Raw genomic sequence first — 9466 nt, 5'->3', positions numbered from 1 at the left:
CCCCACTTCAAGCCTACCAAGTTCATGAGGGATAGAGAGGCAAGGGCTCATCTGTCTGAAGGAGCTAGTGAAGCTGGAACATCCGGAGCTGGACAGACAATGCGAGAAGGTGAAGAGAAGGCCTTAACAACTCAGCACACTCTGGGGAAGAGCACTGATGGTGAGATGATAAGGAGATCAGACATTGATGCCCTTATCAAAGCTCTCAAGGAGAATGGTAACTGTATAAACACTCCTCTAGGATACTCTCTTGCTGCATCTTACATAGATAGGACTCATGGTTATCTAAGTCATAACAGTGAGATTAATGATGCATCTAGATTTCTAAACAGCTTGAATGATTTGCCTAGAACATTTGCTGCTCAAAATGTGATAAAACCTTTCATTGTAGATTCAGGTGCATCTCATCACATGATTAGTGACACTAGTCTCATTAAAGATATAGAACCTTCTTGTGGAAATGTGATGATTGCTAATGGTGATAGAATTGCAATTAAAGGAATAGGAAATCTAAATCTATTTGATAAAGAGTCTAAAGCTTTTTATATGCCTGAATTCGCATCAAATTTATTATCTGTTAAAAGATGTACTACTGATTTACATTGCAATGTTATCTTTAGTCCTAATTATGTGAAGTTTCAGGATATTGATACAAGAAAGATGACTGGCAAGGGAGTTACCAAAAGAGAGCTTTATATGCTAGAAGACATAGCTCTCATTTCCAATTCAAGTTGCTCATTTAGTTCTATCTCTAGTTTGAATAATGATGCACTATGGCATGCTAGATCAGGTCATTCACATGTTAGGGCTTTAAACTTAATGTTACCAGGTGTCATGTTTAAAAATAATGAATCTGAAGCATGTATCTTGGGCAAACATTGTAAGACAGTCTTTAAAAATTCAACTACTATATATGAGAAATGCTTTGATCTTGTGCATTCTGATGTTTGGACTGCTCCGATGTTTGGACTGCTCCTTCTTGTCTAGGGAAAATTATAAGTACTTTGTAACATTCATTGATGAAAAATCCAAATACACCTGGATAACTCTCATTAAAACTAAGGATAGAGTTCTTGAAGCATTTAAAAACTTTCAAGCTTATGTGTCTAACCATTATAATGCCAAGCTTAAGATTTTCAGATCAGATAATGGTGGAGAATACACAAGCAATGCCTTCAAGCAACATCTAGCCTTACACGGAATCCTTCATCAGACTAGCTGCCCTTACACTCCACAACAAAATGGTGTGGCTAAGAGAAAGAACAGACATATTCATTTGCCGAGTTCCCAAACAAGCATTGTGCTTTTATGATGAGTTTGGATACAAGCTACATACCAAGGACCTATGAGGAGGAAATGAAAGATAAAGAGTGGAGAGACTCAGTTGCGGATGAGGCTGATGCTATGATTAAGAATGGAACCTGGTATGAGAGTGAGCTGCCTAAAGGGAAGAAGGCAGTATCATGTAAATGGATATTTACAATCAAGTATCTACCTGATGGGACAATTGATAGGAAGAAGACAAGACTTGTGGCTAGAGGGTTTACTCAAACCTATGGGGAAGATTACATTGATACTTTTGCACTAGTGGCTAAGCTTCACACCATCAGAATCATTTTGTCCATTGCCACCAACCTTGGATGGGACTTATGACAGATGAATGTGAAGAATGCATTTCTTCAAGGAGAACTTGAAGATGAAGTATATAGGCATCCTCCTCTGGGTCTTGAGAGTATGGTGAAGCCAGGAAACGTTTTAAGACTCAAGAAAGCCATCTATGGACTGAAGCAGTCTCCTAGAGCCCGGTATCATAAGCTAAGTACAACCTTGAATGGTAGAGGCTTCCGGAAGTCTGAATTGGATCATACCCTCTTCACCTTAACTACACCATCAGGTATCATCTGTCTTTTGGTCTATGTTGATGACATTATCATTACTGGAAGTGATAAAGTTGGAGTACAAGAGACCAAAGACTATCTTAAATCTGTGTTTGAAATCAAAGACTTGGGAGAGATGAAATACTTTCTTGGAATTGAGATTTGTAGATCCAAGGAAGGATTATTCATGTCTCAAAGGAAATATACACTTGGTCTTTTGAAAGATAAGAAGTGGTTGGCTACTGTGATGCAGATTGGGCTGGAGATAGAGCTGACAGAAGATCTAGAACCGGCTACTGCACCTTCATTGGAGGGAACCTCGTGACTTGGAAGAGCAAGAAGCAAAAGGTGGTCTCTTGCTCTAGTGCAGAAGCTGAGTATAGAGCCATGTTGAAGCTCACCAACGAGTTAGTATGGATCAAGGGGATCTTGAAGCACATTGAGATTGAGCAAGCTACACCAATGACAATGCATTGTGATAACCAAGCAGCAATTCGCATTGCCTCCAACTCAGACTTCCATGAGAGAACCAAGCACATTGAGGTGGATTGTCACAAGGTGAGGCAGATGATAGTCGTGGGAGTGATCTTGCCATGCTACACAAGGAGTGAAGATCAGTTGGCTGATGTGTTTACTAAAGCCGCAAGGATGAAGACAATGGAGTCCATTTACATCAGATTGGGACTCATTGATCTCTCAGCCAAGAGCTGATCCCCTTTCCCATGAGATCTTTACTCTTTTTCCCTCATCAAGGTTTTGTCCCAATGGGTTTTTCTTGGTGAGGTTTTTAATGAGGAAGGTCTCATGGCTTCCAAGCTTAGGCTTTCACAAAGCTAAGCTTGAGGGGGAGTGTTGAAATGGGTTGAGTATATGTGTGAAGCAAGTGAGGAGTTGAGGCTAAGTAGATGAGTTGAAGCATGGGAATGTTTGGGTGAGGTTCTACATCAGCCAGTCCGTACTGTCCGTACATGGCCGTACCATCCGTACACATATGGATGGGTAAAACCTTGACAAGGGTAAAGGAGTTACCCGGGTAACTCATGAGAAGGGAAGAAGTTTTACCTTGATGGATCAGACCGTTGGGAGATAAGGAAGAGCGCGGCTTGACAGGCTGGAACAGCTGGAAAGGCAAGAGCATCTTGGTCCAAGATGCTAGATGCTCCGCGCATGTGGAGAAGCTAATTGGCCGGTCCAAATGAGCTTATCCTTCCCATATTGACTTCACATGCTTTAGCTTCCCTTTGAATCTGAAAACCCTTATGTTCTCACATTATATATTGTAACTCATGTCCTTAATGAAAGATTACACAGTTCTGAGTTTATCTCTCTAAGTTCATATTCTCTTAATCATGATTCTAGTCTAATCTCTTCATAATCTCTCATTCTGTTCCTTAATCTTCTCTAAATCATTTCATTCTCTTAATCTTATAGGGAGTATCGATCAAAAGACAAATGGACTCTTACTCAAGCAAGTTTCTGAACACACTGGTAGTCTTATCTGATCCCTTTCTTCCCTCTTTCTCTTTTCTCTCAATCTCAATTCCAATGAACAATGATGATGATACAGTCCATCTTTATTCACCTTCTTTTTGATTTTTTTTTATCTTTCTCCTTTTTTTATTTGACAAAGTGTAGGCGAATAATGGGGTCACAGGAGACACTCCTACTCTTATAATTCCATTAGAGTAGAATAATGGGGTCGTAGGAGACACTCCTACTCCTCTAAACCGCAGGAAATCGTTTCATCTTTTAATCTAGAGATGCCGAAGAGAGAGAGAGAAGGGAATCAGAAATACACAGACTTTTACCTTCCAGACTTGTAGGAAGAATCCGATCTAATGTATACCAAGCCGCAAGACAAGCATATTAAGCTCAATTAGGTTGGAGATCAGCTTTGGTTCCTTCAAACATTCTCAGCAAGTGTGGATAATGGGCAGGTGATCCACTTTGGTATCTCTAATACACTCTGTAATCAATAAATCTAAGAGTGGTGCTAGAGAGTGGTTAGATAATAAGTGAAAATGTAAAGTTCATTATCCCCTTCTTGACTCAATACAACTATTTGAATTTTTTTTTGTAAAACTCTTATAATAAACTAAATATCAGTAAATCTCCTCCCATATTTAGATTACACTGTCCCCAGTGTTATCCAGTCGTAGTTTGATGGAAAATAAACCATAAGTGCATAATGTAACAAAGTAAAACGATATACCTGCTCGCTGATGTTGATTATCGATGGACGTGTGTAAGTGCTCGTCGGTCGATTCTGGTGTGGTAATGTCGAACGATGTCGACCTGATCTCATCGGTCGATAGACTGGGAAATCATCTCCTCGGGTTTCTTTTTGGGTTTTTTTTTTACCTCCAATAAATTAAATGCGAAAATAAGTAACAATTTCGAAATAAAACTAAGTAAAATTACCTATTAGTGGACTACCTCCCACTCAACACTTTATTATAGTCATTTAGCTTGACTTTGGCAATAGGTTTGCTAGTAAGGAGGTGGATGGCTACTTGTTGGGAAACAAGTGTCTACATCTTCCTTGCTCATCTGAAACCATGTACCAATGAAGCTTCTTATGGCTTCATCTCCTATGGTCCATTGATTTTTCACTATCTCCTTATCAACCTCACTGACATGCATCTTATTATGAAGGTTATTGATGTTGTGCTAGTGCATTCCAAGTCTGGCCATAGTTGTTTCATCAAGGTCCTCCAATCTATGGGAAAAGTCTTCTCGCATCAAGTTTTGAGAAAAATGATTGGTCGAGCATCAACGTAGTGGTCGACTCGCGGGCGATAAAGATCGATCGAGAAGCTTTGAAGTACGAGGTAGTCGAAAAATTGATCGTGGGTGAACCATGAGTCAAATATGCCACTCGACCATGATTAGCCAATGTGATAGATTGATCAGAAAGACGTTTTGGGATCACAACATTTTTGGAAGCACGACGTTTCAGAAGCTAGGCGTTTTAGAAGCACCACGTTTCTTCAGCACGAAGTTTTCTGCAAAACTTCGTATCAGTAATATATTATGTTGGAAACATAATAAGTTGGAAGCAGGACGGGAATCAAGTAGGACGGGTATTATGCACAATGGGATAGAAGCATGACAGGAAAACCCGAAATTTGACGAAAACCCTAATTTCGGTATTATGGAATTTCTCAGGGAAGCCGGAGGCTTGGGAAATATTTACCACCAAGATCAGAATTCAGTCTGGAGTTTATTAAAATTATTCAGCGCATCAGAACGGAAGCGGAAAAATAATCAGGATTGATCGCGGGTCGAAAATATGCATGAAAGACCGAAATCAGACGAATGGACCGAGAAGTTCGAGGTGGCTCAATGCATGTTATCAGAACACGGTGTCAAACATCTAAGAATCTGAGTGTCTACGAAGCACGAGATGTCGCCGTGCATGCAATCGACGCATGCGAGCTGACATGTAGGGAACGGTGTGTTGCGACGCATGCACTCCAGTCATGCAGCCTGAAATATGGTCGTCCAGGGTGGCAGGAGGTGTCGTAAAGCGTGCGGCCAGGTCATGCATCAAGCCATGTGGAGCACGAGGTGCTGCCGCGCATGCAACCGGAGCCATGCAGACAAACACACGGGCTGCCACCAACCTGAAGCCGATTGGCTGTTGTTTTCTATAAATACCCCACGACCCCAGCTTATTTCTCCACATCCATACCTGTTCAAAGTCACTTAAAAAGGTGAGAGAAAAGTAGAAAAAGAAAGCAAGAGTTTCCAATCTTTTTCGAGAGTCTTAGAGAGTTTTCGAAGTCAGTTTCTCTACTGATTTCGAGTCAGCGTCTAGGGAAGGCTCAGTCCAACTGAAGGTCAATAAAGTGAAGATCAGTTCAGATGGGAAACAAGTCAACGTGGGTAGAGAGAGAGAGAGAGAGAGAGAGAGAAATAAAGTGGTCGATTCTGAAGATCGATACTCCACCGAGAAGCCAAGTTATGTTGAATCGACGATTCTATACGATTGTGACGTGGAAGCTCTATCCATATCAATCCATACAAGCCAGTCATATTCTTCTATGATGAAGTGTAGGTGCTGTCCAGAGTTAGTTCAGTTCTACGGGGTCAGATCAGTCGAAGTTCTGAAGTTCGATACTCCGCCGGAAAGTCCAAAGATTTGTCCAGAATCTAGAGAAGGTTCTACTCGAGTTGATTTCAGTCCATACCAGTATCAGGGGAGGTTGTGTCCAATTCAAGATCAGTCCAGTCCATTCCAGTCAAGTCGTCCATTGGGTTTTGGCCAAGTCCTCTCCGATCAAGCTTCTGCTTTTTGCCTAGAACAATGTGAGTTGGCTTGTTTGAATTCCACTTGGAATTTAGGGTAGTTTTGTGAGTTGTTTTGTTTGAGTTCCACTTGGAACTTAGGTTAGATCGAGTCTGCATATAGATTAGAATGATCACGTTATTGGGTGATAGATTCCTTAGGGTTATTTTATTTATGGAACCGGACTCAGTTTAGCAAGGGCTAAGTTGAGATGTATGGAATTAAGACTGAGTTAATAACGTGACTAGGACTAGGGCTATGATGCATCATGTTTTCTATTCTTGTGTGTTGATATGGTTGAGTGCAGGTTCCTGATATCTTTAAAGATAGTATCGTAGCAGGAGGCCAAACTATCTGGGTAACGGTTCGATTGAGTAGATTACTTGTTAGATTAATTAAATGCTTGCTTGATTATTTAATCTTGTTGCTTGAGGTTAGCAAGCTCTTGTTAAGGGAGTGACTAACTGGTTGAGTATTATATTATTGTTGTTTAGTTTATTAGATGTTAGTACCAAGAGTCTTATGCCATATAGGCCGGATTACTGGTACTAGTGGTTAGTGTAGTTGAGTCTAGTCTCCTAGGTCTTTCATAGGGATTGTGTGTCGAGTGAGAGATGCCGACATCATGTGCGTAACCGCCCATGCTAGGCATGTTTAGGGGTTGATTAGTGCTTTCTCGCCCTCGTATTCAGTGGGTTCAAGGAAACCCCTTATTCGCTTGATCGGGAAGACTCAGAGAGATGGGATCATCGCCTATGGCTGAGTATTACATGACGGTGTAATGTGGCAGTGAACCAAAGGACTGTGAGCTGTCGCGTGGTGACCCAATGGACTGTGGGCCGCGGTTGGTTGAAACTTCCTTCTTCTGGCCTTTGTGGTAGGAAGATAGGATATTGCCGATAAAGAGGATGAACACGAACTGACCAGGGCCGAGTTAGAGTGTTGTGTTGTGTTGTGTTACAGTGTCGTAGAGGGTTATGGAATCCTTGAGTAAGTGTAGCACCGATATGTGGTGTTACGAGTTAGATCGAGTCGTAGTTAGTTATAGTTATTATTGTGGTTGTGTTTGGTTGTTAATTGTTTGTCTTGTAGGTTTCTGACATTGATTCCCAATTCTGGCTCAGGTACCGGATTAGGCTCGGTGTGTATCTTGTTAGTGTAGGCCTAACGTTGGCATGTTTGTGTTTGAAGGATTGCTTGTCAAGGGTGGTGGATTTTGAAAGCCATGCGGTACTATTGATTGGCCGATCATGTTCTTGTCTGATTGTTGGTCGACCGGCTAATGATACTTGCATAGTTTAAGTGCCTAACACTATATGAGTATTGAATTCAGGCGTGTATATGGTTAACTATGGATTGATTTTTTAGCTTTAGCTTTGATTGCCTGCTAGGGCTAGATTGATTGTTATTTTGGGTTGTCCGGGTTAATCTAGGTTGCGGGTAGAGGCCACCAGCTCACTGAGTGACGTTAGATTACTCATCCAACTCCGTTGTCCTTTTTGCAGGTAGCCTTAGGTAAGGATTATCGGATAGCTTAGTGTTGGACGTTAGGACCGCCGGAATAGATTTCATGCCTTTTTGTAAATGGTATTGTGTTATGTGTTTAGTTGGCTCGATTTGGCATTAGGCTAGGCCCAGTCTCGAATTATTCAATGTATGAATATTTATTAAATCAATAAAGTAATTGTTTTATATGTGCATCATGAGTACTCTAATATTTGACTAGACCGGTCTAACACAACGTTAGGTCTTGGTACGGGTTGAAAAGCCTTAGGCCTCAATCTAAGGGAAAATGCTAACTTTTGGTACGGGTTGCAAAGCCTTATGCCTTGAATTAGCGGGACGAGTTAGTGGATGAACTGGTCTAAGTCGTGGAGTAATTTTTGTGACTCTGACCGGATCATCCCTAGCCCGTCACGTAGCGCTTCCGGACCATAGTGTTGGGTTGGACGGTCATTCATGTTCTTATTTGATTGTTGGCTGGCCGGTTGGCCTTTCATCTCCAACCCTTGGTGTTGTTCATCCATCATTCATGTTCTTGTTTGATTGTTCGCCGGGGGATTGCCATATTTCTAGGACGGTTCGGGGGTGTTACAGGTGATGATATGAGTTCTTAAATTGTGTGAGTCCCTGCTGTTTTTAAAACCTCTTTGCAAATACTACCCTTTGTTTTGCTTGAGGATAAATAAAAAGGTAAGTATGGGGTGTGATATACCATGAATTTTACCCACTTTCAGCCATGGTATATAGGTGTTTTAGGAAATATTTATGTTGTTTTGGAGTCATTTTAGCACTTTTACATATTCAGGGATGATTTGGAGAAAAATGGTGATTTGGCTGCATTTTGGAGATAAATGAGAGGAAGCTCGAAGCTGGCCATCGAACCTGTTCGAGGTCGACATTCAGAGTCCACCATCGATCGATGCACACTCTGGGCCATCAATCTACAGCTAAGCGCGCAAAGTCCAGCCGGTTTAAAACCCAAGTCATGACATAATTACGGAAATATCTCTGGCCGATTTTTAACCTAATATTTATGTTCTCTGCCATTGTTCTAGGAAACATATGCTTTCTACACTATTCCTATTTTCTAGTTTCACAGTGCAAAGGTTTTTAGTAGATTTGGAGAGAAGATCCAAGACTCCTTCAGAGATTTGTATTGAAACTCCAGTATTTCTAACCAAAATCTATTTATGAATTCCTTTATGTTATTTGATATGAATTTATTTGTTATGTCTGAGTAGTTCATCTTGTTAGGTTTAGGGTTCAGATAGCATGAGGGATTAGCCCAAAATATAGAACCGCTAAGTTGTCTGGATACCCATCAATTGAATTGCCTTTAATGCTTATGGTCTAGAGTAGCTAACTAGGACCATGTTCTTAGATAATTGGGCGCAAGCGGAAGCATGGTCCTTTGTCTGATTTAATTCACATTGTGCTAGGATTTCTAGAAACAAGTGACAGCTGATTTAATTAAACCTAGTGAACACGTTCAAACTCGCTCGCTAAAGCTTGCTAGAAGGGATGTCAGTCGACAACTCCATAATTGCATCGATCGACAAACTGAAAGGTGTATCGATCGACTATCCATTGATAGCCTCGATTGACACTTTCTCAAGACCAACAAACGACAGTTGAGGTCTTATATCTAGACAATAGATAATCTAAGCAAACGGAAGTTGATAGATTATTTCTTAGATTGAGTTCTAGAATATCCAATATACAACCTTAGTCTCCATACTACTATAATCCTGATTGTATGAATAGAAACCCTAAGTCTAACGCTTCTCATAATTGT

The 9466-nt window shown here is 40.9% G+C and overlaps 1 protein-coding gene across 1 annotated transcript; it reads left to right on the top strand.

Annotated features, from left to right (window-relative positions):
• Window positions 1-1311: 1311 nt before the first annotated feature.
• Window positions 1312-1653, top strand: LOC106330621 (uncharacterized mitochondrial protein AtMg00820-like). The gene has a single exon (XM_013769060.1). It carries the CDS (start codon window positions 1312-1314, stop codon window positions 1651-1653), a length of 342 nt encoding a protein of 113 aa, XP_013624514.1.
• The last annotated feature ends 7813 nt before the right edge of the window (window positions 1654-9466 follow it).

The sequence above is a fragment of the Brassica oleracea genome, chromosome C3 (genome assembly GCF_000695525.1).
Source record: "Brassica oleracea var. oleracea cultivar TO1000 chromosome C3, BOL, whole genome shotgun sequence".
Classification (NCBI taxonomy): domain Eukaryota; kingdom Viridiplantae; phylum Streptophyta; class Magnoliopsida; order Brassicales; family Brassicaceae; genus Brassica; species Brassica oleracea.
The sequence above is the reverse complement of the archived record's forward strand: the minus strand, read 5'-3'. Positions and strand labels throughout refer to the sequence as shown.

Bases quoted from the DNA above. Each gene is read 5' to 3' on its own strand.
- LOC106330621 (XM_013769060.1), top strand. From the start codon at position 1,312: ATGAGTTTGGATACAAGCTACATACCAAGGACCTATGAGGAGGAAATG.